Genomic DNA, 27651 nt, shown 5'->3' with positions numbered 1-27651 from the left:
AGATCAGGGAATAGACAGCATGGTCACTTTCTTGAGTTTGCACTCCTTGCTACAGCTTGCAATGAAGAGCCTTTGTGCCATAAAGATGCTTTTGACAGCAAAGAGTGGATGGATGCAATGAAAGCTGAGTTACAATCTATTGCCAAAAATGACACTTGGGAATTAGTAGATCTTCCACCTGGCAAGCATGCCATTGGAACGCGTTGGGTCTACAAATTAAAAAGAAAATCTGATGGCAGCATAGATCGATACAAAGCCCGTCTTGTTGCAAAAGGGTATGCCCAACAACAAGGCATTGACTTTGAGGAGAAATTTGCTCCCACATCCAGGATTACTACCATTCGATGTGTCATTGCCATTGCAGCCCATCATCATTGGCAAGTGCACCAACTTGACATCAAGACTGCCTTTCTTCATGGGGATCTGCAGGAAGAAGTCTATGTCACTCAACCTCCTGGTTTTGAGGTTGTTAATTCTGAAAATAAGGTATGCCGGCTTAGAAAAGCCCTTTATGGTTTGAAGCAGGCACCCAGGGCATGGTATGCCAAAATTCATGCACACTTACTATCCCTTAGTTTTCAGAATAGTCCCACAGAACCCACTCTTTATTTCCGTGGGAGTGGATCTGATTTTTTAGTGCTGATTTTATATGTGGATGATATGCTTATCACGGGCCCCGATACTGAGCAAATTGCAGCTTTCAAGGCTGATTTGCAGCAGATTTTTGACATGTCAGACATGGGACAGCTCCATTATTATTTGGGCATTCAGTTTGCTCATGTTGAGGGGGGTATCATGATGTCTCAGTCCAAGTATATTGGACAGCTCCTTGATCGTTTTCAGTTTGAGGATTGCAAGCCAATCTCTACTCCAGTGGACCCTGGCTTCAAATTCTCAGCTCATGATGGGAGCCCACCATGTGATATCACTCTTTATCAGCAGGCTGTTGGATGCCTTATTTATTTATGTCACACCAGACCTGACTCGCAGAGTATGCAGTATCTCAGCTCAGCAGATTCATGCACATGCCCAGTTCACAGCATTGGCAGGCAGTGAAAAGAGTCTTCAGATATCTCAGACGCACTCAGGATTTAGCCCTCTTCTATGGTGATCAGGGTTCACTTACCATGCATGCTTACACGGATAGTGACTGGGCAGGATGTTCCGACACCAGAGTGTCACATACTGGCAATTGTTTTTTGCTTGGCAATTCATGTATTTCTTGGCTCAGCAAGAAGCAACCGACAGTTGCCACGTCTAGTTGTGAGGCTGAGTACAGGGCAGCCTTCACCGCTACAGTAGAGTGTGTTTGGCTTCGACAGTTACTTACAGATCTTGGTATTTGCCAGACATCCTCCACTATTGTCTACACTAACAGCCAGAGTGCTTTGGCCATTGCGCGTAACCCAGTGTTTCATGCGCGTACCAAGCATATTGAAGTTCACTATCATTATGTTCGGGAGCGGTTGTCAGAGGCGACATAGAGTTATCCTATCTTCCCACAGAGGACAACATCGCAGATATGTTTACAAAGGCACTTCTTCATCCCAAGTTCGAAGTCTTCCGACAGGCTTTACACTTGGTTCCCTTTGTTACATGATCTGACATTCCTTGTACATTCATAGGTGGCTATATCCTTTTGGATGAACATGTGCCACCATGACCAGAAACTACCAGGTATTCTGAGACGTTTCCAGAATACTTCAGCCCATCCCATGGAGGGGGGTTTGTAGGCCATCCTTTGGTGGTTCTAGTGATGCCCTATAGGCCATGGTATGTGCCTTGTAGGCATAAGTGTAGGCACTTATTGTGTTAGTGCCTTCTATGCCACATAGGACACATAGTCCTATGTGACACCTAGGACACTTAGTCCTAGGCCTAGATACAAATACTTTGTACTTGTGTTTAGTAACCTTATCCATCTATCTAAGTTTACGTGACTATCATCTTCGACTCGTCCTGTACTGCATACACTCTCTCTCTCTCTCTCTCTCTCTCTCAAATGCTACTACAGTTTAGGGTTAGATGTAGAGCTACGACTAGTAGACGTACCAAGACTGCACCCTTGGGGGGGGGACAACGCTCTATTGCTGACTCGAAAGAATTGGATTTGAAGATAAAATGCATATTGGACAGAATAAAATACAGCCTGCAGACTTTGAAGGCGTAGGGACGAGAGACTCAAATATACTTGGATGTAGGTGACTCGAGGCAATGTGACCAGTATGAAATAAAGTATTTATTTCCTTTTGATCTAGAAGGATAACAAGGCAAAGCAAAAGGAGACTGCTGGACATGAATGTCAGCAGCTGAGGGGTGGTAAAAAATGATGGGCAAAATTGGAGGACCCCAATTTTGAACTCTTAGTGGTAGAAACTAGGCAGAACTGATACTATTGTACATCTTAGGTCATGTTTTGCATGCTAGGACTAGATGTTTTTGTTTTTTATTTTAAAGAAAGAAACCTTCTATTAATGCTTGAAAGATTTCATACAAAACAGCAGCCCCGAAGGTACTGAGTATGGAAAAAAACCGGGAAAAGGCTGTAAGAAAAACCGGCTTGTTCCAGAGAAACCCAGCTCACTACCTAGGGGATCTCTGGTACTGGGGCTAACATCCAGGTGGGGGGACTATACAACCAGTAAATCCCTCGCGGAGTGAAAATGTAAAAAACCCCTGCAGGCCAAGCCTTGTAGAATTGAGCACGCCTCGCGACAGCCGCCCTAGAGCCAAGGATCCCACACTCCCAGGTGGAGCGGAGGGTGTAGATGATATCCTGCCAGATGGCTACCAAGGTAGCTGAGGGCGGAACCGGATCCTCACCCATCACCAAACTTGATACTGGCTACTACCTCCCATATGATGTCCTCCGAAGGAGAAGGAGGAGCCAAGTTATCAAGAGGGACTGCCTCATGGAGCTCTATACTCTGAATGCTTTGACCTTGTATCTGGTAAGTTGGGTTGATCTATTCAATCTGGAACGCGTGTCCTCCCTCAGTCAACTAGGCCACCATCCCCCAAGTGTAGTCCCTCTGAAGACTTTGCATACCGGTCATGATCCTGAGGGCTCCCATCCAAATCCTCACTGCGCTACGACAGCTCTAGAGGCAGTGCGGGATCTTCTCCAGAAAACTAGTAGAGCAACAATGGCACTCCCCCTCCACCCGCATCTACTCCAACCACGGTCCGATGGGCAAGCCTCCGTGGGTGGCCAGCCAGAAAAAGTAGGATATCTTTCTCAGCCGCAAACTAGACCATAACCGCATCCAAAACCTGGAACGGACATCCCAGGGCACTCTCTGGGCCACCCAATGCCTCTCCCTCGAAGGGGTCCACATCAAAGAGTCCATCTGAAGCCACCTACCAGTCCGTGTGATGTAGGAAAAGAAGGGCGCCTCGTCCACTTGCTCGGCAAGGCTACCCCTGGAGGGCCAGAACCACTCTCCCGATAGGACTAGATGTTGATTTGCATGATGTTAGAAAGTGATTGTTGATTGTTAAACTAATGGTAGATAGGCCAATGGAGACGTGGATAAAGAGCATGCAGATAAAAAACAGTCGCACCTCCCCAAAAAAAGCAACAACCACTATTTTTATGATAACTTTTGATTCGTAACTCGGATTTGGGAGCTCTTATTTTGTTGCAAAGCAGAATTCGAGCTCTACTGTCACTCTAGAAGACGTAAGGGCCTAAATTTGTAGAGATACGACAAAAGACTGGCAACAATGAGCACAAAATCACATTTCTTCGACTCACTAGTTTGATCAATAGCCTGTAGTAGACATTGTTGGTGCATAGATGATATGCACATGTTTTATGGATGAACATAGATGGATGTAGAGTGGGTTGTGCTTAGATGATGTGGATCTTTAAGGACACTGTGTACATGAACTTTGAGATCATCTTGTTTAGAGGATGTGAGAAGGTGTAAGAGGTGTATTGTGTTAACTCCCCTGTATTGAGAAGCAAGGTTTCATGAGCATTGTCTTGTGTGTACAGCTCTCTCTCCCCCTTTGCATTTTCAATTTGGTAGTAGAGCTGATTAAAGCTCTTAGTCTACCCCGTTGCCTACATTTTGCTGCCATGAGGAGATTCACAGAAGGGGTTGCTAAGCAGTTCTTGATAGTGTTGGTGAGCTGTTGGGCCTTGTTTCAAAGAGCAAAAGAGTAGTCCATCTGTCGTATAGCAATACACAGCATTCAAGCCAAATGGGGTAGCATCATAAGTAGCACTGAGATGCAGAGTGCAACAGCTCAAATGGATATTTAAGTTCTCTGGTGAATGATGGATATCGGGGAAGGACTTGAGAACAGTAGCCATTGAAGAAAGCAGGTCAAGGAGAGAATGCCTACTATGAGGGTGGAGTGTCCGTTCATTGTGCAGTCTTTCAGTCTGATTGCAAGCATCAAATCTCGTATGAGCCCAAAAAGTTTTCTTTTCTGAGTATAGAATGCAAATGCACAGACACCGTTGATCGGCATTGACAAGATATTCAAGACTTTACCACCAGCTGAGACTCTGCCTCGGAACGAAACTCTTGGCAGTTGTAAGAAGATTTTGAAGTGACACCTCTGTGGGTCGCCTCAGAGGTATTGGAACTCTGTTCGCACCTTTCAGCCGGGTCTGTCCTTGCTTTCGTGGAACTACGCTATGGATAACTTTGAGAAAGAGGCAGTGTCAACAGAGGCAGCCCGTAAAAGCAAGAGGCTGAGTCAAAGTACTGTTTGTGGAAGAATTTGTTAAGTCTCTGTGAATAAGGCTGAAAAGAGTGAGGCTCCCCAGTCCTCCGACAAAGAGGGGTGCAAGACCACAGTTCATTTTTTCGGAGAAAGAAAAGGAAAGCACAAGAACAATATTGGAGGGAGTTACCCCATAGAAAAGGATAGGCACAAAGAGAACAAGACACAAGCAAGAAGTAGAGTAGGCGATGCAGCAGGAAAGCATGTGCAGCTATAGCATCCAATTCGTCCATGAAAATCGACAGAAAAGAAGATGAATGGTTGCCGTTTGGATTTTCTTCGTCGCCATCCATGTCTTGCTACGTTCCTCACTTGCTTTCTTGGTGACAAGAGTACTCAGTGAACTAGTTGTAGACGAAATAGCAACAGAAGGGGTGCTCTACGAACTGCAGTTTATACACAGGTGGATTCGCTTTTTGCAATGATAATCTTACTACACAGAGCATAAGGGTAGATGCCAAAATAAGGGCATAGTGTGAATGAATATCTAGAGCTCTTCAAGAAAGCATATTGTGAATAACCCCTTAACTTAGTATGCCTTGTGCACTATAGTTTCTTGGCTTCCACTCACAAGGGTGTTGAGTACTTCAACCTTATTTTGGACTGCAAATAGTGTGGCATGCCATACAAGTGAACCCAAGAGCATTTCATTGTTCATGTTCAAGAGAGAGGGTAATCATTGCCTATCATTATTGGTGGAGACCAAGTAAGATGCTCTTCCCTCTATGTGAGCGTAAATTGTGATTTTAGTTATTGCAAATTGGCATAGTACCCATGGGTATCACGGTGGAAGAATTTTCCATTTGGGGTAGCACTTGTTTGCAGGGATTCGCTTGAGGAATCAAAAAATCACATCTTGAGATAAGTGCACGATACCGGAAGCTTGATTGCCCGTTTGGTGAAGTCTGATGCATAAGAGCATTTGACACAAGTTTTCGCCAGTAAATTGGGATTGGAGAATGCATATGAGGACGTGAATTCTCGAAATTGGATGAGGTTGATGCCCAAAAGAGTGGCATAAATTTCGGTTTGGCACAATACTGCAAAAGCATGTTCGGAGAGCATTTGATGGCCAGTTGATGCCTAAATAAGCACATTTACAGAAAGTGGGAAATGCCATAAGTGCATTACATACTTGGATTGATGTCCAAAAGTGGACTGGTTGATGCCCAAAATTGAAGCTCTTGGATGCCTAAATATAGAGCAAGTTTGAGCACTTGAGAAGAGGGGAGATTCTCAGATTTGGGTGCCATATATCTCAATTGAAGTGTGTGCGCCCAGAAAATACAGAAAAGTGCTAGAAGCTTTGGTTTATTGACTTGCATTTGGAAGCAAGTGTATCCATAAGGCTTGTGAATCAAGCATGGCTGAGACCTCACTAGTAACCCAAATAGTGGGTGAGAAATCGACCAAGGATAATTATAGCATGTGGTCCTATTGGATGGAGAATTTTCTCATGGGAAAAGGGTGTTTGGGGATTGATTGTGGGTAAATATGAATGCCTGGTGGTATGACCCAATGGGAGCAGAAATTGGAGTCAAAACATGGGTGGAAAAATCAAGAAAAGTAATGCATTGGATATCCCTTTGCATTTCCGATACACTCATCCCTCACATTAAGAAGGCTAGTATGCCTAAAGAAGCTTGGGACATCATTCACAAATTACATGGTACAAGCACAGAGGCAAGAAAAATTCAAGTCAAGCAGAGGCTCCACAGAATGAGGAGAGGAAATAGAAGTATCATAGACTATGTGGCTGAGATAAGTCAAAATTTGGAAGATTTGGCCTCTATAAATTGATGAGGGGCACCGAGAGAAGAGCTTTCCCTTCTTTTGCTATACAGTTAGAAATGCCCGGAGATTTCAGCTCAGCAATAGAGGTCGGAGGCCCTCTAGAGCACCACATTGGGATAGTTTTCAGATTTTCGCAGCTGTGTGGGAGAACTTTTGGCGTAGGCTCTGGAAATCCCTCAGGAATAGAAAGATCACTCTTTTCTTTTGGCTTTCTATTCATGGAGGGATTGCAATGAACCTGTGGAGATCCACGTTCGGGGCTGACCCTACTTGTCCTTGTTGTCACATGGCAGTTGAGTCAGTACAGCATTGCCTTTGGGAGTGCAGACAGGCAAGGACGATCTGGGAAGGTGTTGCTAGGATTTTCAACATCTTTCATACAGCACCTTTCTATATGACCTGGGGTTCAGTGGCTTGGTTATCTCTTACTAGCCCACACGTGTTTTTCGAGGGACATGATCCAGATCTAGCTTTCATTGTACGGCGACATTCAGTGGAGTCTTGTTCCCTCCAGGATGTTTCCCTCACTCCTTTCAGAGCTGCTCATGCCTCAGTAGACACGTCTTGGGAGATTTTGGCTAGCATTGCAGCTTGGCATATTTGGAGAGCTAGGTGTACAGAAGCGATGATGGAGCGTATCCAAGTTCACCCTTCCCAGACTATGGCCAGTATTTGGACTGACACAGTACACACTCTGATGGCCATTTGGGCGAGCATGTAAGGATCCTCCAGAGCAGCCACTGCCAGGAGAGTTACTTTTTTCAGAGTCTGGAGGGGATCTCCTTTCTTCTCTGAGTTTCCTTCAGGGTTGAGATGGCATTTTCAGCCTCCGCCTTGGTTCTTTATTAGCTCACTTTGAGCTGTTTTTTTTCCTCATGCATTGCATGATGTACTCCCACATTTGAGCTTGCTCTAGCGGTTTTCATTCATACTTAATGAAGTAATTTTCTTGAAAAAAATAAATAAATTGCAATGTAGAAGATGATGATTTGGTGTCTATCACTTGGAATGGTTTGGTCTCTCAATACAAACATTGGACACTTCTATTTCCGTGTAAGGCACTATATCCAATTTTGAGGAGTTGGTCACATTATGCATGACGGAAGAGGTTCTTGGACTCAAAGGCTCCACAAGTAGTGGAAAAGATAATTTGTTTTATCACCAGGGTGATAGAGGTGATTTTAGAGGGCGGAGTGGACCCCCGAGAGGCCATGGGAGAGGGAGAGCCTCATATGCCCATCAAAACACTATGGACAAAAATGAGTTTGCCCAAAGAGGACGTGGTTATATGCAAAGAGGAAGGGGGAGAGGCCCAAACCGTGGAAGAGGAAGGACCACTCATACTTCACAAGCTGAAAATTGCCACTTTTGTGGTAAGTTTGGGCACTATGAGTGAGATTGTTATGCAAAGCATAATTCCACACATAGAGGGCATGGTGGAAGACCACAACACAATCATTATGGTGGTGGAAGAGAGTATGCACATGAGCATGGATATGGCACTCACCTCTATAGTATGGAGTGTGATATGAGCAGCATGACCTTCGTTGGTTCATAGATTCGGGAGCCACAAATCATATGACACATCATGGTGAGTGGTTCATTCACAAGGATGAGATGCCCGGTGAGGAGTTTGTTGTTACGGGGGAGATAACACACTACACCTCTTACACCTTCTTACATCCTCTAAACAAGATGATCCCAAAGTTCATTTACATGGTGTCCTTAAAGATTCCGCATCATCTAAGCACAACCCACACTCTACATCCATCTATGTTCATCCATACAACATGTGCATATCATCTATGCACCAACTGACCTCAAAGAGGATGAGTGGTTTTTTGGGTAGTAGACCTCAGAGAGGATGAGTGGACTAATTTTGAGAGACTATAAGGCATGATGATATCTCATATGGTTTGGATAAAGAGATGTGCTTCATACAAAATCATTCTAGTAGAGTTGCTAAGAGACCCCTCCACACAAATGCCTCATTCGAGACCATCACCTACCTGAAACTAGTGGACAGATGCAAGGAGCAAGAGACTACCATGGAGGCCCCTCTCATTGTCCATGTAGCTTGCAACAGTTGACGGAATGAGCAATGCTAGTGTGCATGAGTCTCCAGATGGTTCTAGTCGCAAGGCGTATCTATCAACCATTTAACATGATATTAGTATTCACTAGATGTCCTTTTCCTATGTCTCAACATAGCAGGAGACTCATCAGATAATCCAAGATGACTTATTGCAAGTTTACGTCCATAGTACATAGATATCTCCCGCATATCCACATGGAGTCAAGATGGCCTTCTACAAAGGGCATTTCCTCCACTTGAATGGGGATGCCTTCATCTAGATGTCTGCATACTTGTAGATTCATCTCTCCCTTGTAGTACATATCAACATGAGCTGGCTCATGCCCTTCTCTCATAGATTCCAAATTGAGATAGGTCGTGAGATTGCACTCACATGAAACCGTAGAAAACACAATTTTGTGCCCTCAAAACAGAACGAAATGTTTCGTGCCGAAGCGTTTCGAAACAATAAGAAATGCTGTCATCGAAATGTGTGTGTCACCCAAATTAAAATAGTCATTTTTGCCCGTTTTTTTATTTTTGGACTTGGCAAATCGTTTTTCCCCTCTGTCACCTACTCCCGCGCCCATGGTTTTGCGTCTCTTCCTGCACCCTCCATCCTCTCCAGGCCTTATGCTCGTAATTCCTTCCAGCCCTTGTTGCTGGCCATATCACCAACGTTTAGGCCGAGGCACCTATGGGGTGCTACTGGTGTGGTCACCATCTGGATTCTGCATGCAATTTGCTACTGCCAGCCACCACCTGTTGGAATTAAGAGTTTCAACCACAAGATTATTGTGCTCTCTCTTCTCTCGTATCCACTCATCACACACGAACTAATAGCAATTGCAATACACAGGTTTGTTGCCTCGACAGCACATGAAATGACAAGCTTTCAAAATTATGTCATCCTCTCTCAGCACTTGACTGAAACGAAACTATTGGAAGACTAAATGAAACCAAAAACAAACTTGAACACTGATATTCCTATAAGGAAAGGAGCTCATCCCGACCAGTCTTTTTGCTTGTTACAAAGATCAATCCTATCTAACCAAAGTCTATCAGCCAGCCCGAAGATCCCACAGGGCTACTGACAAGAGCTTTAAGGTCTACATCTCAAAAGGCGACATACTCACGTAAAGCAAAAAGATCTACACGCCTCTACTAGAACTGCGCAGTCCATAAAAAAAAGAAGACACTGCCATCTCCCCAACTAAATAGGAGCCAGCCACCAAGAGGTTTCGTTGCCAAGCTATATGTTGCCACACGGCTCCGGTTATTACACCAAAGGACCAATCGCGATACGAGATGATGCTCATTTAGTAGCTCTACCCTTTCAGCTTATTGTATCAAGTTTCTCACACTCTCATAGACCCATCGGTCTTCCGAAGACTTTAATATACTCTCTCTCTCTCTCTCTCTCTCTCTCTCTCTCTCTCTCTCTCTCTCAGGCGAGATCAAGATCCGAAAAAGCCCACACTTGCTTTGTAGACTTTTGGAATGCCTTTGACATAGTCCCACGAGCACGTATGATCAGGATACTCCAAGAGATGCAGATCCCAAGAGACATACCTGGGGGGTGATGAGTCTATGATCGGAGTGAAGCAAGGATGCCTTCTCTCACCAACATCTTTGGGTCCTGTATTGATGAGATCACGACTTTTATTGACCGCATAGGAGGGGAGGCATCTTTGTTTGCTGATCTAATGATACAGATATTGTTGTACACGGATGACACAGTCCTCATCTCCTCCTCAGTGGTGGCAGGCACCTAGAGGCCCTAGAGGTGTTTTGTAGGGAGATAGATCTGACAGTCAACCTTGGCAAGACTAAGGTTGTGACGGGTAGTGCTTCATCGACACATCTTCACCTACGGAGGAAGCCGGTGGAGATCATACAGTCACACACCTATCTAGGGGCACTCTTTGCAGAGCTAGTCTTCACGATGACTCATGCAGCCAGGACACAGCTCACATGAGGGCAGGGAGCTTTGGCTTGATTAGAGCGACAGTGCATCCAAGTACACTTCTAGGACCCTCCGACAAAGGGGTGGCTATTTGATACACTTGTGAGGCCGACAGCCATGCATGCAACACTCTTCTAGGCCATGCCCCCCACCACCGTGAGATATGACCTGACAGATATAGATTCACAACATCTTCGCAGCCCACAGGAGAGCCACCACGGCACTTGGATATATCTTTTGAGCACTAGTTTCTTGAGTACTAGTTTCTGAGTACTAGTTTTTGAGTGCTAGTTTGAGTTTGAGCTTTCGTAGCATAGCACTCAGCAAGGGGCTTAACGAGCCCTTTGCTTCAGCCCACATTGGCGTGTATGAGTTACCATTGGATTGTACTTTTGTCTCATAGGTCCTCGAGGCCCCCCAAAGATGGTAATACCTCCCCCCCCCCCTCCTCCCCCCCTCTCTCTCTCTCTCTCTCTCTCTCTTTGTCTCTCTCTCTCTCATACGGTTAGATCTCCTCTAGGTCCACACATCTCGCACTTGGGGGGGGCACCAGGAGTTCCCCACCAAGACCCAGCTCTACTATGACCATTTTTTGAGAGTATTGGAGGATGGGCTCAACATCAGACCTCAGTATCTCGAGGAGAGAGGAGCCTCACACGCGTTGAGGATTGCCATCGGACAGATGTGGGCCTCGTCTTGAGGATCGAGACAGGGAGAGCTGCACGCATACCCAGAGAGCAGCGGACTTGCAGGTTGTGCACGATGGGGGCGGTCGAGACAAAGGAGCACTTTCTGTGTGTCTGCCTAGCCTACTATGAGATCCGAGGGTGCTACCACTGCCTTTTTCAGGAGGGACACGGCTTTGGCCCACTCTTACGATGACTAATCCAGTTCCAGGACCAGGTCTGTATTGGGCTCTACCTAATCGAGATGCGACGACAGAGGGAGACACTACTATGACATATTAGAGAGCAGCAGGATGGGACCACCGCACCACAAGGTACTGAGGTAGACCGAGCGCAGAGACAGGTCACGGATTTCTATGCATTTGACTCAGCTCCAGGGCACTCTAGGGTAGAGGAGGAGGAGCTAGCCGACATGAGAGATATATGGATCAGTGGAGAGAGCCGATACAGCACTGCTAGGCGAGGGACACGGAGACCGTACATGACGCGACAAGCGACCAGAGCACACACAATCGAGGTTCGACCTATTTCAGCTCTCCTTAGGGGAGATCGACCAAGGCAAGGCGTCACCCTGGACATAGCCCATCCGATCCAGAGATCAAGGAGACCACGCCATCCACCACCACGGGAGACAACCCGACAGATGCAGATACGTGAGCTCTTTGCATCTCATCAAAGAGCCACCATGGAGCCTGGATATGTGGAGCTGGTTCATGCACTTAAGACTCCAGCTCTGAGCACTTGATATTTTCATGCCACCCTCATGCTATTTTGCTACTTTTTTGCTAGTACTAGTATAGTATTTTAGTACTCAGCAAGGGCCTTAGTGAGCCCTTTGTCCCGGCCCACAATGGTTTGTATGAGTTACTTGATTCCATACTTTGTCCCATAGGCCCGCGAGGCCTCTTGGGGACGTTAATCTCTCTCTCTCTCTCTCTCTCTCTCTCTCTCTCTCTCTCTCCTATAGTGGGGATCAAGCCGAGTCAAGACGTTGTTTGGGTAGACAGAGGAGATCATGCGCATGATTGGGGTCAAACAAGATTGTTCTTTATGACCGACCTTGTTTGGGCTATACATTGATGAGCTCGAGTCCTTCACAACATTGGGAGGAGTAGGTTCACCATTAAATGGTACCCTGAACCCAATTCTGCTATATGTACATGATGATGTTCTCCTCTCCTCATCAGTCGAGTGTCTCCAGCGACATTTGGATGTACTCTAAACTTTCTCTGAAACACATGATCTTAAGGTCAACCTTGGTAAAACTAAGGTCATGATTTTCAACACGACTCGGCAACTGCACATCGAGGGTGGTTTAGCTTCAATGGGGCATTAGTGGAGATTGTCGCATCCTATACGTACTTAAAGGTAATTTTATAAGACCTGATCTTCATGATGAGACCAGCCATGGAGACTCATTTGACTAGAGGGTATGCTGCACTTGCCAGACTTGAGCATCACAGCTTTCATTCCCATTTCAAGGACTCCAAAACCAAGTCTCTTCTTTTTGACTGGGATGTATGGCAGTCCTTATTGGGGAATAGATCTATCGGAGACAAATAGATCCTGCATAGAGAGACTACAAGTTCTATTCGTGCTCAGATGCTCTGTAGCGAGCCATCAGTCCCACATCATATTTTGCTAGCAGAGCTTGGGACTATCCTCCTATGCCTTGATGTAGCCTTTCCAGGTGGTCACATATCTTCATAGAGTTAGAGACTTCGATATCAGGACATCCAAACGACACAAACTACTAGGACTGACCTTGACTTCATCTATTGCATTGGAGGCAGAGGGGGATTAGAGCATGGACATGTAAATGGTTTGCAACAAGCCTAGGACCCCATATGGAAATTGCCACCATTTTAGTATAGCCTTGAGGCTTCATTGACTCCGCTCACCTGTCATGAGGTGAACTAGGTCATTAGAGGATCTATTACAGGTCCACACATATAGGACTTAGCACCTCATGAGCTTTCGGTAAAACTTAACTTCTACAGTGATCACTGCCTGTAGATCTCGAAGGATGCATTTACCGAGCCACAAAGCTATACTAAGATCCCCCTTCCACATGCATTGAGGATTTCGATTTGGTAGTTCTGAGTTTCTTCTCATAGGCTCCAAATTGAGACGAGATAGGCAGAGGGTACTCAACAAGAGACATGGATTTGGACTTTATGTGATATGCAGGAGAAAAAGATAGACAAGCACTTTGCATCCAAATGCCTTGTGTACTATGACATCCATGGATGACACGATTGTCTATTCAATAGCGATTTTGGCCTACTCAGAGATTTCTTGGACCATCATGATCAACTGCGCATGGCAATTTTCCTCCTTGAGGCCCAACGACATAAAGATCAGCTCATGCGAGCATAGAGGAGACCATAGGAGGGGCCGTCAGAGCCTAGCTAGAGGATGATCACCAACTTTATATAGATGTGAGGCCCGACAACGTAAAGATCGGCTCATGCGAGCATAGAGGAGACCATAGGAGGGGCCGTCAGAGCCTAGCTAGAGGATGATCACCAACTTTATATAGATGTATATCTATGTGTATGCGCATGTGCACATACATACATATGAATGTACATACATACACATATATGAGCATGTGCACATGCTTTTTTTAGTGAAAGCTTTGATTGATTATATTACAAGAATAGTCACCTTAGAAAAGAGGCACTAGAAAATACATCAACTGAAGATCTCAGTATATGTACCAGGTACGTACACTCATACATGCGTGTGTTATCAATGGATTTATAGATAGATAGAGAATAGATAGATAGATTGATTGATAGATAGACAGATATAGATATAAATATATCCATGTGCACGCGTGTGCACACGAATGACATACATACACGCATATATACGTGCCTGTACGACGTACGTGCACACGCATGTGTGTATCAATGGATGGGTTAATATATTCGATTAATTAGGAAAGTTGCTCTTTCAAAGGTGCTTTTTATCATTATACTCAGAATTTTGCATGAACGAAACATCCTGGTGGGTCTTCGGTGGATAGGCCATGTTTATTACAAGGCTTGAAATTGCATCATCTGATCAGATTTCATCAATATCTTGCTGGAGTCACACACACACCCACATTAACACTGGTTGGAACATCTACTTGTTACAGAAATCCTCCGCCTGGTGTTGCCATAACGAAACCACCATTCCAGACTAACATGTTCTTGGGCAAATTTCTATTAGATACAAAAAAGGCATGAGATGCCATTGAATATGTATGGCAAAGCATCAAAAGAAAAAGGAAGGAATGAAGGGAGGGCACAGATTTAAAATGCTTGCAGCCAGAATAAAGATGAGCTAAGCAGGAGAGAATGGCTAGGGAAAATCTAGCTGGCCAGCTAGTGCCAATCAATGTGGTTGGATGGAGCCGATAGTACTGGGCCTGTTGGTTAGGCTGGACCTGTTTTTTGAGCAGCAGTAAAAAGAACTCGGTTGTTCAGCAAAATAGAAAATCTCTGGCCACTGGGACTGACGTTGTAAAGACACCAGAGGCCAAAGGGGACCCATGTAAGCTAATAAGCTAGCATCTGTGTCTTTCTTGTAAAACCAAAAATTGATATGGCCACGCAGCAAAATAGGTAAGGAGATTTATGGGCCAAGGAAAGAGGCTAAAGAGTGCACGGGGGCCCAAATGGTGGTGATATGCTCTACGTTTTCTCTCTCCCTACAATATACGTTGTCATGGAGTGGCATTTGATGCAGCATCTCTATTTACTCTGTTTGAGGATCCCTATATAGCTCACACGTTTTATGTGCTGGGAACTGTGATCTAGGCATGGCTGATCGAGCACCTGGTTGACAATTCTCTTAAAAGCACTCAAGCACTCATTACAAAACAAATGCAGCAGGTCATGATGCCAGCAAGGAAATTTTGGAGGCTAAAACATTAAGAAGTCTGATGGGCATGGGCCCGTTCAGTTAGGAATCAATCATAGATCTTACCCTCTCTTGAATGCAGATAAATTACATATAGAAAGTTTTGGGAGCATAAATACTTGTTTTGCATTTTTTAAGTGCTTCACGAGATACCAGTGTCTGAGGACTTAAAATGCATAACAATTCGCAGCACCTTGTTGGTTAGCAGTAAGGACGGATGTGAAAAACCAGACAAAAATGTCCGTAGTAGAACGTCTTTGAAAGCAAAGATGAAATGGACGATAGGATGTAAAATATCAACTAAATATATCTAGGCAAGAAACAAAGTCGATGTAGTTACCCACTGCACATAGACCATTCATAAGGTAAATTCGTCACATTTGCATGAAGGGCTTGCTGAACTTCTGGCAGATTCAAATAAAAGTTTCGCTCACTGGTAATGCAAACATCGACTCCATTACTAATATGGGATACCTGGTTCATCAATCAAATAAATAATCACTCAAACCTCAATGCATACAGTGTTATCTCGAAACAGGTTTTTAAACAAACAAAGTGGCAGATATTTAATCATCCTTCACATCATGAAAAGCTAGACCCGTATATCCTCATTTTCACAAAAGTAATTTTACCCGCTTCATACCTTCTTTCTAAGTCGCAGTTCCTGCTGCACAAGCGATGGGTAGCAGACATCCAATATGACATCATAGTTGTTGATGTAATTACCAAGCTCGTTATTTGCTTGGTCAAGGGACTCAATGCAATCTTTTGTCACATTGTGAGAATCAGAGCTCAACGTGTAGTCTTGAAAATTACAATAGATCCCAATATTCTCAAATATGTCATCAGAAATGATCCCATGAGACCACAAGTACTCGTATGTTGCTGAGGTATCAACTTCAAGCCTAATAAGCGGATTGCCAATCTGCAAAAGGAAAAACAAATTTTCATTAAGTACAAACAAGAGAGTACAAGAAATAAATATTTTGAAAAATGCTGCTTCATTTAGATACTGACAGCTATTCCCTTTAAGTTGAATTTGAAACCATCGGAGCCCTTGTATGCAGCTACAAGTGATGCAAGCTGTGGAACATAATGGCCTGCATTTGAATCAAAAGCATAATGATTGAATAATTTGTCCAATGTCAAGCATATAAGAGCATGAACAAGTGACCAGAACATTACCTGCATAGCTTTCTCCTGTGATGTAAAAATCATTGGTTTTGTACTCTGGGAACTTTTCAAACCATCCAAGAAGGAATGCCAATGCGTCGATAGCTGTATGAGGTACCAGATATTTTACAATAAAACATTCAGTCTATGTACCGAATATCATCACATTTCCTTACTGTCAAGAGTCCACAGTTCACATATGCAATTGTATCTACTGATTAGGCTCCAGGTAAAAGACACTATCATACCAGTTGATGCATCTCCAATTGAACTGTAATCAGTACTTGAATTTGAGTAAGACCATCCCACTCCAGCAGGGGATTCCAAAAAGATAAGATTGGAGACTATATTCAAAGAAATACCAAATGTCAACTCTTAGAAAGAGAGACAATGAAATAAACACGTGATCGAAATACCAAATGTTAACTCTTAGAAAGAGAGACAATAGAATAAACACGTGATCGAAATACCAAATGTTAACTCTTAGAAGAGAGACAATGAAATAAACAGATGATCACACAATTTCAAAGATAACAATAAACATCTGAGTTTAAAATAAGACAATGTAGAACCCCGATGGAAACCTCAAAGCAAGACCCTGCTGATTCTGGATATCTGATAATGAATAGACAAATATAGCAACACAGCCAGTTCTCCAAAACATAAAATCCAAAATGTACCATCACATGTCAGATCATACAAATTCATGAAAAACAACACTTACTTTTATTCCAAGATTGTTCATTTTGCACTAAGCCCCTTCCATCACTTCGTGGGAAGAAGGGACCTAGTTCTGTAAACGCCCCACCTCCTATGGAAGAGCATCCTGGACCTGATAAACAATAGAAGCATTGTGTCACAACTCTAAGTATTGAAGTGTCTGAAAATAAAAGGACCAATTACAGTACATGCTAAAATGGCAGTGTAACATTTTGTTTATACCATTTGTCACAACTGCAGTCTAAGTTGACCATAGATGTTGCACACCTATGAATGCATCCTACCAAGTTCAGGTGAACAGAATGGCTTCAGTGCAAAGCCATGAAAGTAGCATGCCACAAGCATGCTTTTGCCTATGAGGATCTGACTGGATGGATTACGTCAGCTCACAGCCTTCTAGCAGGGTACGGGCTGCCATGGAGGCAGCCATACAGCATATAGGACACCATGGACAGCAACATCAGATCTGCAGCACACAGACACGTGGACAGGCCACAATAGGCATCCACATGGGCACAGAGCTGCCATCTAAGCGGCTGTAAATCTCAGAAGAGGTACGGATTGCCCAATGTGTATGTCACGGGCATCTATAGTCCGATGTTGCTAAGGTTGCACAATCAGCAGCAGCCATACAGACAGCACGGCAGTACCAAGAGCTGCCAAACAACCGTGTCAGTAACACCTAGCAGCCATGTGGGTGTCAGGTCAGCAACAGCCATAGAGGCACCACATGGCAGGCTGCCTCATGGCCTTCACAGCTACTCATCTGGCAGAAGCCGTCTGGATAGGCCAGTTGTCTGGTTGGTTTATTCCAGCCCCTAGTCGGTTAGTTTAGGGGCCCGGGGGACCTATATAAGGTAGCCTCCCATGGGCCTCATTCTTCATCCTCCCTTCAAGGGTGTTCTAGGTCAGCCAAGAGTACAGGATAAGTCGCAAATAAGGAGGGCTAGATAGCAGCAGATCTGTCCCTCATCCATGATCTTCACAAGGTCATCTACAAATTCCGGTTCAGCTCCGGACAGCAGTAGCAAGGGTCTACGTTAGAACAGCCCCTTGTACTTCATCAGTTGCAATTCATACAGTGAGGTTTAGTCCCCTCCATATAGTACTTCTCTAGTCTTTTGTAGTGAGGGTTATTCCCTTCATAGAGTACTTAGTCTTTCAGTTATTTCAGTTGTATTTAGTCTTTTTTTTTTTTTTTGGGCAAAGAAAGGAACCTTCTATTAATGCTTGAAAGACTTCATACAAACCAACTGCCCCGTAGGTGCTGAGTATCAAAAAATCCGGGAAAAGGCTGAAAGAAAAACCGGCCTGTTTTGGAGAAACCCAACTCATTACCTAGGGGATCTTTGGTACTGGGGCTAACAGACACGTGGGGGCACTATACAACCAGTGAATCCCTCACAGAGTGAAAATGTAAAAGACTCTTGCAGGCCAAGCCTTGCAGAATCGAGCACGCCTCGCGACGACAGTCGCCCTAGAGCCTGGGGTCCCACGCTCCCAGGTGGAGCGGAGGGTGTAGATGATATCCTGCCAAATGGCGACCAAGGTAGCTGAGGGTGGAACCGGATGCTCACCCATCACCAAATTGCAATGAGCGACCCAAATGTTTCACACAGTGATACTGGATACTACCTCCCCTACGCTGTCCTCTGAGGAGAAGGAGGAGCCACGCTATCAGGAGGGACCGCCTCATGGAGCTCTATCCTCTGAATGATGTGACCCTGTATCCGGTAAGCTGGGGAGATCTCTGGAACGCGTCATTCAGCCCTATTGGGCAGACAGATATTCAGTTATTCATTTCCCTCTTCGGAGGCCCTTTATATTACTCCCTCAGATTCTCACACTCACTTCTTATTTCCACTCGTGTCTTGAGTGTTTTACTCTCTCAGCTCAGTTATAAGTGAGTAGAGAGAAAGAAAGATGTATTAACGTCCACGGGAGGCCTCGCGGGCCTATGGGACAAAGTGTGCATAAAAAAGTAGACTCATACAATCCTCAGTGGGCTAGAGAAAAGGGCATGCTAGGGCCCTTGCTGAGTACTAGTCTATGCTAGCAAAATCATAGCCAGTCAAGCACAAGCTGAATCAAGTTGATCTCAGAGCTGGGACTCAAAAACTGAAGCCCGGCACAACGATGGCTCTCTCGTGAGCTGTGAAAATATCTCATATCTGCGTCTGTCGAGCCGTCTCGCACTGTGGCAGGGGGCACGGACTTCTCGATCTCTGAACTCTCTAGGCTATGTCCAGGGTGACCCCTCGTCTCTCTCGGTCCCCCCTGTGGAGAGTTGTGATAGGTCCGATCTCAGTAGAATGTGCTCTGGGTACTCTCTGTCTCATGCGTGATCTCTGCGTCCCTCTCTCAGTGGCACCGTGTCGGCTCTCTCGGACCATCCTGAAATTCCACGAGAATATGTTGATCAGGGGCAATGGATGGAACTGAACAAGGTTTTTCCTCAAGTCAGGAACATACCAGACATCACAGATATACTTTTCCTTTCCTGAATCCAGAAGGATGGGAACATCTCCCACTCCAGTGATGTCCTGAAATGCATCATTAGCACAAGTGACCTGCCTGCCATAAACAAGTTTGATTTCTTCAAACCACTCTTTCCTATGAGTCATGTGCTTCGATGCACCACTATCTAGATACCAAGTATCTATGGCAGCAAATGAAGAATCACCAGATAGGACATGAGAAGCATCATGTGCAAATGAATCCCCCCTCACACCAAGTCTGTCCTGAAATGCAGTAAATACAAAATCCTTTCCCTCTTGTGCAAAATTTGCATGAGATGGTAAAGCATTTGCATTCTCAGCTGGTGCAACATAATTACTACTTGTGCATTGCCTCTTTTTCTCATTGGCAATCCGTTTCTGGCACTCTGCAATGTAATGACCAGGCTTCTTGCAATAATTGCATCTGCCTTTCTTCACCTTTGCACCTTTGTCAGCATTTGCTGCATTTTTGTTTGCATTTCCCTCCTTCTTGGGCTGATGGGCATGGCTGGTCTTTTTCTGAAAATGACCTCCAGTAGGCTGAAATCTACCCTTTGCATGAATGGCAAGTGCTTGCTCACCCTGGCTAGAAGAATGGGCAGCATTGGAAGTCCTCGTTTCTTCTTGTAAGAGCAAGCCAACTAACTCATCAAACGAGAGAGGAGCAGCCCTGAGCTTGATGGTCAAGGAGGTAACAAATGTGCCGTATGAGGGAGCCACACTGTTGAGGGTAATAGAGACCAATTTATTGTCTTCTATGTCCTCATCAATGGCTGCGAGCTCATCTTGGATGTCAGTAATCTTATTGATGTGCTCTGAAATAGGTTGACCTTCAAGCATGGATAGGTCATTGAGCTTATTGTTCAAAGCAATGCTTCTTGCTTCATTCTTGACATTCCAGATACTTTTCAGCTTGTCCCAAGCATTCTTTGCATGCTTGCATGACTTAATGGTTGACTTAATGTGTGTCTTCACTGATAATGCAATCAAAGACAAAGCTTGGGCATCCCTGGATCAAACCTCTTCTGATCCTCCGTGTAGTTTAGGGTAATAGAGGCCAATTTATTGTCTTCTATGTCCTCATCAATGGCTGCGAGCTCATCTCGAATGTCAGTAATCTTAGCAATGTGCTCTGAAATAGTTTGACCTTCAAGCATGGACATGTCATTGAGCTTATTGTTCAAAGCAATGCTTCTTGCTTCATTCTTGACATTCCACATACTTTTCAGCTTGTCCCAAGCATTCTTTGCATGCTTGCATGACTTAATAGTTGACTTAATGTGTGTCTTCACTGATGCAATTACTGCAATGGCAATGTATTTCTGCCCCAAAATAGTGCTGAATCACAGCCCAAACACTGGATCAAAATGCAATGCCAAAAACTTGGCTCAAATTGCAATGTACTTCTGCCCCAAAATCTGCTTGAATCTCAGCCAAACACTGGCTCACAGTGCGATAGCAGTTTCTTGCTCAATAGGCATCCAAAAGTGCATTCACCTTCAGCCAGAACTTGGCTTCAAAATGTACACTACTTGAGCAATAATTTGAGTTGAATATGCAGCCCCAAAACTGTCCCAAATGCACACACTCAAACTCTCCAAATGCACCTTTACTCCAAGTACTCTAAGGACACGTGCAAGGAAACTGAAAGCACGGGCTGCAAGTACATATACTGGAGCTGCGGATACAACCTGGAAGAGGCTCGAAATGAGCAAAGGCAAGGACCAAGGCAAGAGCAGGAGCTGGATTAGGCGAAATGTATGGCAAAAGTGTACGACTGGTTCGTACACTTGTACGGTGGGTACAAACAGAGTCTGCAGGTCCGAGAGGCTGGTGGTGAGCTGATTGTACGGGCAGCTGCAGGTGTATGGATTGTACGAAAACAGTCCGTACACTTGTATGGACTGGTACGGCTAACTCCAGATGCTGATAGCGGCTATACGGCGAGCTGATGGCGGGCTTCTGATTTTGTACAGTTGTACGGAACTGTACGGACTGGATGTATGGCGGGTGCAGCAGGTATGGGAGCTCGAGCTGATGCGGGAGAACAACACATAGGCTGTAGTGAGTTGAGGGAGTTGAGATCTCAAGCTCTCATGAACTGTGGGTGAGCAGTGGACTAGCCAACCAGCAATGGAACTTTCTTCTCCGTGACAAAAGTGTGATGGGAGCACATAGGAGAGCGGGAAGGAAGCGCGCTGGATCGACTAGCTCTGATACCACATGTAGGAACAAGAATGGAGATGGATTGTGAACACAAGAGAACAAGAAGTGAACATAAGTAAACTCCAACTTAGTATATATAGTCCAAGTACTAACACACAAAATAGACTAAGTCCTAGTCTATCCTACACTACCATATCATTGTATATCTCTACAATCTAGAGGCATTGGGGGTGTTTTGTAGGGAGAGGGACTCGATAGTCAACCTTGGGAAAACCAAGGTCATGATCTTCAACACCTCACGCACTGTGCTGCACCGACATAGTTTCACTTACCGAGGTGAGCCAGTGGAGATAGTGCATTCCTATACATACTCGGGGGCAGTTTTCTCAGGCCTAGTCTTCAAGATGACCCATGCAGCCACAACACGGCTCACACGCGAACAGGAAGCTGAGCTTTAGCCTGACTTGAGAGACAGTGTTTCAGGCACATTTTTCAGGACCCTTTGACAAAGGGCTGGCTTTCGACACACTAGTGAGCACTGAGACCGACTGCCATGTATGCAGCAGCACCCTGATGGTTCAGCGGTAGAGTGGAGGAGATTTGAGTGGCTACAGGTGATTATGGGCCCTAGGATGATTCGGAGTAAGCCCTCAGTCCCCCATTAGATAGTGCAGGTAGAGTTTGCCATGACACCTCTTTTGGTTGATGCTCTTTTCTAGATAGTGACTTTCCTCCACAGAGTATGGGCCTTACCTCGCTAGAGATTACCGAGACTAGCGCTAGAATCGTCCATATGGTTAGTAGAGAGTGGATCCGACACTATTTAGTATGCATGTGTATCCACATGGTTTGCCAGTCATGGTATCCAGATGGATGCACCACCCGAGTCGATCCCTTGAGATGAGATTAACCGTACGGTTTGACCTCTTCTAGCTGCATACATCATGGGCTTGGAGGGGGGGGATCGGGAGCTTCCTACCAAGGTGCAATTCTATCGCAACCACTTCTTGAGATTAGTAGAAGATGGACTTGTCATTAGACCCCGGTACCTTGAGGACAAAGGAGTCTCACATGAATTGAGGATTGCCATCGGGTAGATGCGGGTCTCATCACACCAACTGGGGATTGAGGGTGGTAGAGCTGTAGGTATACCTAGAGAGTAGGGGATCTAATGGCTATGCACATTGGGGGAGATTACTACGAGATCTGAAGGCGATACGACTGTCTCTTTCAGGAAGGTCACGGCTTTGTTCCACTCTCACGACGACAGATTCATTTTTCAAGACCAGGTCTGCATTGGACTTTATTTGATTGAGATGATACAGCACCGAGACACGCTGCTATGATGGATCAGACAGCAACAGTAGGCAGATAGAGAATCACAAATTGTGGAGGCAGAACGAGCAAAGTGACGTGTCACTGATTTATATACCTTTGAGCCGACTCCAGGATACAGTGGGGTGGAGGAGGAGGAGCTAGCTGAACTACGAGGGCAATGTGGATCAGTAGAGGAGACGACATGACTAGTGCCAATTGAGGGACGCAGAGTCCACACATGACAGAAGAGTGGCATGCTCCACCCATCTCCACCCTCCTTAGAGGTGATCGCCCAAGACAAGCAGTCACCCTTGACGTAGCCCACCTGATACAGAGGTCAAGGAGACTACGCCCTCCACCACAAAGAGAAACAACCCGCCAGACGCAGACCTGGGAGATCTTTGCAGCCCACCGAAGAGCTACTATAGTGCCGGGTTTCAGTTTTTGATTTAGTGCCGGACTCTCAACTCCAGTTTTGTTTGAGTTTCTGAGTTTTGAGATCTATAGCTAAGACTAGCATAGCACTCAACAAGGGCCCTAGCATGCCCTTTGCTTCATCCCTTTAAGGCTTGTATTAGTTCCACTTCTATTTGGTGTACTTTGTCATAGGCCCGTGAGGCCTTCCGCCAACATTAATGTCTCTCTCCCTCTCTCTCTCTCTCTCTCTCTCTCTCTCTCTCTCTCTCTCTCTACTATGACAAATCAAAGAGCAGCAGGAGGCAACCAGACCGTAGGATACAGAGGCTGATCGAGCATAGAGACGCGCCACAGGCTTCTATGCATTTGAGTCAGCCCCAGGGCATAGCGGAGTGGAGGAGGAGAAGCTAGCTGATATGCGGGCAGTCTGGATCAGCACAGAGAGCTGACATGGTGTCGTCGAGAGGGACTTAGAGACCACTCGTGACTCCGAGAGCGACTAGAGCACACTCTATTGAGGCCGGCCTATCACAACTTTCCTTAGAGGAGACCGCCAGAGACTAGGGATCACTCTGGACATAGCTCAGCGGGTTCAGAGATCGAGGAGACCACACCCCCCACCACAGTATGAGATAGCCCGACAGACGCAGATCCAAGATATTTTCATAGCTCACTAGAGAGCCGCCACGATGCCACAGACTTTGGCTTCTCAGTCCCAGTTCTTAGTTTGCTTTAGTTTCTATTTGTTTTTTTAAAAGCTCTTGAGCTCATTAGATCAGCATAGTTTAGTACTCAGCAAGGGCCCTAGCATGCCCTTTGCTCTAGCCTATTGAGGCTTGTATGAGCTTTCTTTTACTGTACTTCATTCGATAGGCATGCGAGGCCTCCCTCGGACATTAATACATCTTTCTTTTTTTCTTTCTTCTTGTCCCACCTGTTGTGTCAAAACACGCAACTTTGAGGCTTCATAACAGCTGAGCAAAAGATCCTGAGGGATCCTAAGGGACTACATACCGAGTATATTGCATACTCAATAGGTACTATGGCCCCGATCTTAGCAAAGCTCTTTAACAAAGTGGTTTGCATTGGTTTCCCTCACACCTAGACCCTTAACACCATCATTCCCATCCACAAGATAGGGGATCCCATGAGACCAAAAAACTTTTGACATAGTGCTGAGGGCTTGCCTCATCAGATTTTTCCTAGATCTAGGGTATGGTTAGGAGATCATCTGGGCAGTCATGGCACACTGTCTCACGCGGAATGTGATGGCTATAGGGTTAGACAAAGGAGATCATGAGCATTACTGGGATCAAACAGGGTCTCTTTTATCTCCAACCTAGTTTGGCCTATAAATTGATGAGATTGAGACCTTCATTGGGATCCTAGGGGAGGTAGGCTGTTCTCTTGCCAATTCCTTGCTCTAGATTCTCCTTTCTATAGACGATGTGGCCCTACTCTCCTCCTTAGCTGAGAGCCTCCTAAAACACATATTAGATGCATTTCATACTTTTTGCATGACTCTCATGATTTGAAGGGCAACCTTGGTAAAACCAACATTATGATCTTCAACACATCACGGGCAGCCATGTCCAGAGAGTAGTTCAGACTAGATGGATTACCGATGGAGGTCGTTGCATCCAAAACACTCGGGGGTTATTCGGACCCTCTCCAGCCTCTTGTCTTACACAGATCAGAGATGTCTGCTCGCATCATTCATTTATGAGGCCGTATGACACAGAGGCCAGCTGCTGAAGGCACATAGACAAGATTAGGGTGCTTAGCCAGACCCCACCCAAAATAACACTGAGTTCTTCTAGCTCAACGATACAGACCAGTAGGCCCAGGGAGACAACGTAGCTGAGGCCCGGAGCATGGGATCCGACAGACCTCCTAGCATGCCAATACACAAATCAGGCTTGGAGATCTTCCACTTGCCAGATGCACAGTTGATAGGAGTGACAGTGGCACTTGTCCAACATAGGGCCACAGTCAGGGGACCGCAGTATCGACAGCGATCTATCATTGGTTTTATGCAATTTAAGATCTACCGTAAGATGATGTGCACACTCCTCCTAGCTTAAGTTAAGACTTAAGTGAATTTCCTGCTACTTTCCGGAACGACAAAAAAAAGCTATGCAAAAAACTTAGCAGATTTCACAGGATGACCAGCAGTTCTATTGTTGTACGTGCAATGACAAGAGTACAGAACATTATTCCTTGGGCATTTTCTGAAGATTTGGATTTACGAATCTTGCTGGGAAACGTACAGCCGACCAAATTAGCATCTCAAATTGTTACATAGGTGTCGATCAAAATTCTCTCTGCGTGAGCTTTAATCTAGCGCTGAAAACAACATAGAATAGAGATAATTTTATGCACTGTACGGCAGGTTCGAGGATACTTGGTTCGATGGAGAAAGGGAGATCTTAACCTCGGTTTACGGACGACAAATATTGCAAACCAATTGATTCGGCTTAGAAATGTTGGAGCTAAGAACGAATTCTCAAAGTGTACCTCCGTTGAGCCACAGTGTCACGGGCTTTGCGCTGCTGTTGTGTGTTGCCTCCACGAAGTAATAAAACAGAGCGCGACCAGCAGTCTGATTCACAGTGATATATCCAGCGTACTGTTTGAAGCTCACTTCCGGCTGACCCGGGAGTTTCTCGACTAAGTCCGAGAGTGGAAAGGCCAGCAGAGGGGAAAGCAACCATGAATTGAGAAGCACGAGGAGGCAAACTAGAGTGGGAGAATCCATATTCAAACTGGCCGTCGAAGTCGAATCGAAGAGCCGTTGGAGCCGCAAGCCTCTAAGAGGGCAAACACAGTTGCGTTTTCAGCTCCCTGCGCCTGCAGCTAGCGCTCCAGGACAAATCCACAGTTCAGTTCGACTGCCAGCAGCTCAAGTCCACTGTCCACGAGCTCCGCATGCAAAGGAACCGAGCAAAGATCAGTTCCTTCCTATTGGTTTGGAGCAGTGCTTCGACCGTCGACGAGCCAGGCCGCTCACGGGCCACCAACGGCCCCACGGTTGCAAAAGAGCACGGCTTTTGGCGGTGTCATACTGGTGGTTGCCATTGATCATGCTTGCCACCCAGCTGAGAGCTGCGCGTGGTCTGCCGCTGCTGTGCCACCTCTGATTTTGCTGCAGCAGTTCCGTCAGCTCTCTTCACAAACAAGTCCGACTTGCAAGTCCCAAGGATACAATCATACAACAGAGAGAGTGGGGGAGGCGGGTGCTAGAGTTTATCCGCCATGACTGCTTAATCACCATACTGGACTACGGTATTGCGTTAGCGGCGTTACGATTGCTCTCGTTCGTGCATTCGGTCATGCACTACAGCACCGTCCGAGACGGTCCGACGGATGATCTGAGGCTTCTTCTGAGTTCTGAGCGGTTACGAACTTCGCGTTCGAGGGAAACCGGAGACGTGATTGTGGCTTTCACTCTTGGCCTGAACAGAGACTAGCCACTCACTATAGCTTAAGCAGAAGCAGCTGTAGTGTCAGCTGACCAGTAGCTGAAGCAAATTCAAGCAATTACAGTGAATTACACGGTTTACACTATTACAGTCTACAGTACTAAGTACAGTGCTTAACTTAGCAATGCTCGAATCATGCACGTAAGTTTCGATCGTACAACAGCTTTGCATAGCCTCTATTAAGTCCAATTATTGCCATGAACAACAGCAACAGCTTCCACACTCCCCAGATTGAACCTCAAAGCAGTAGATTCTGCAGTGCCAAAATCAAGAATCTGGAAGGTGCACTCCCCAAATTGAACCTTAAGCGCTGCCAATTTCCAAAATCAAGGTTCCGCAGGGCCAAAATCAGAACCTCAAGCAGTCCCAAAATCAACATTCTGTAGTAACAAAAAGTATTGCGCATCTGTAATAGACTCTAGTCTCCGATTCTTCTTCTCATCACGATTCACGTTGTTGTTGCCAAAGTAGTGATCACTGATGATGAAACAGCTCCTCCCAACTTCCAAGAATACGGTGGAGGGCCAAAGGGCGTGCAGGGTTAGTTGGTGGCCAGAATGGACCACCCAAAATTCATTTGCGTTGGAGTTGACGCCTGCGTGAGCGTGCCTGTCAAGATTGTGTTGTGTATCCTGCAATCCCTGGGGCCTGCAACACAAAAGTGCGTTTACACTTTCCAGATTTGACAGCCCAGAAAGTATTC

General features: G+C 45.5%; 1 protein-coding gene across 1 annotated transcript in view; it reads right to left on the bottom strand.

The window, feature by feature from the left end:
• The window catches only part of LOC147902212 (serine carboxypeptidase-like 42), a 47356-nt gene extending 20350 nt beyond the window's left edge, over positions 1–27006 (bottom strand). The window contains exons 1-7 of the mRNA XM_087374779.1: positions 25984–27006; positions 17073–17180; positions 16597–16692; positions 16361–16453; positions 16193–16275; positions 15819–16100; positions 15516–15649 (exon numbers count right to left, since the gene is read on the bottom strand). Coding sequence (XP_087230905.1) covers positions 15516–15649; positions 15819–16100; positions 16193–16275; positions 16361–16453; positions 16597–16692; positions 17073–17180; positions 25984–26224 — 1037 coding nt within the window. The 5' untranslated portion in view covers positions 26225–27006. The remainder of the gene's footprint in view (positions 1–15515; positions 15650–15818; positions 16101–16192; positions 16276–16360; positions 16454–16596; positions 16693–17072; positions 17181–25983) is intronic.
• Between the last annotated feature and the right edge of the window lie 645 nt (positions 27007–27651).

This window comes from Dipteris shenzhenensis, chromosome 5 (genome assembly GCF_047967505.1).
Source record: "Dipteris shenzhenensis isolate YYH24624 ecotype China chromosome 5, Dip_SZ_1.0, whole genome shotgun sequence".
In the NCBI taxonomy this organism is placed as follows: Eukaryota; Viridiplantae; Streptophyta; class Polypodiopsida; order Gleicheniales; family Dipteridaceae; genus Dipteris; species Dipteris shenzhenensis.
Note: the sequence above shows the minus strand (reverse complement) of the source record. Positions and strands in the feature narration are given on the sequence as shown.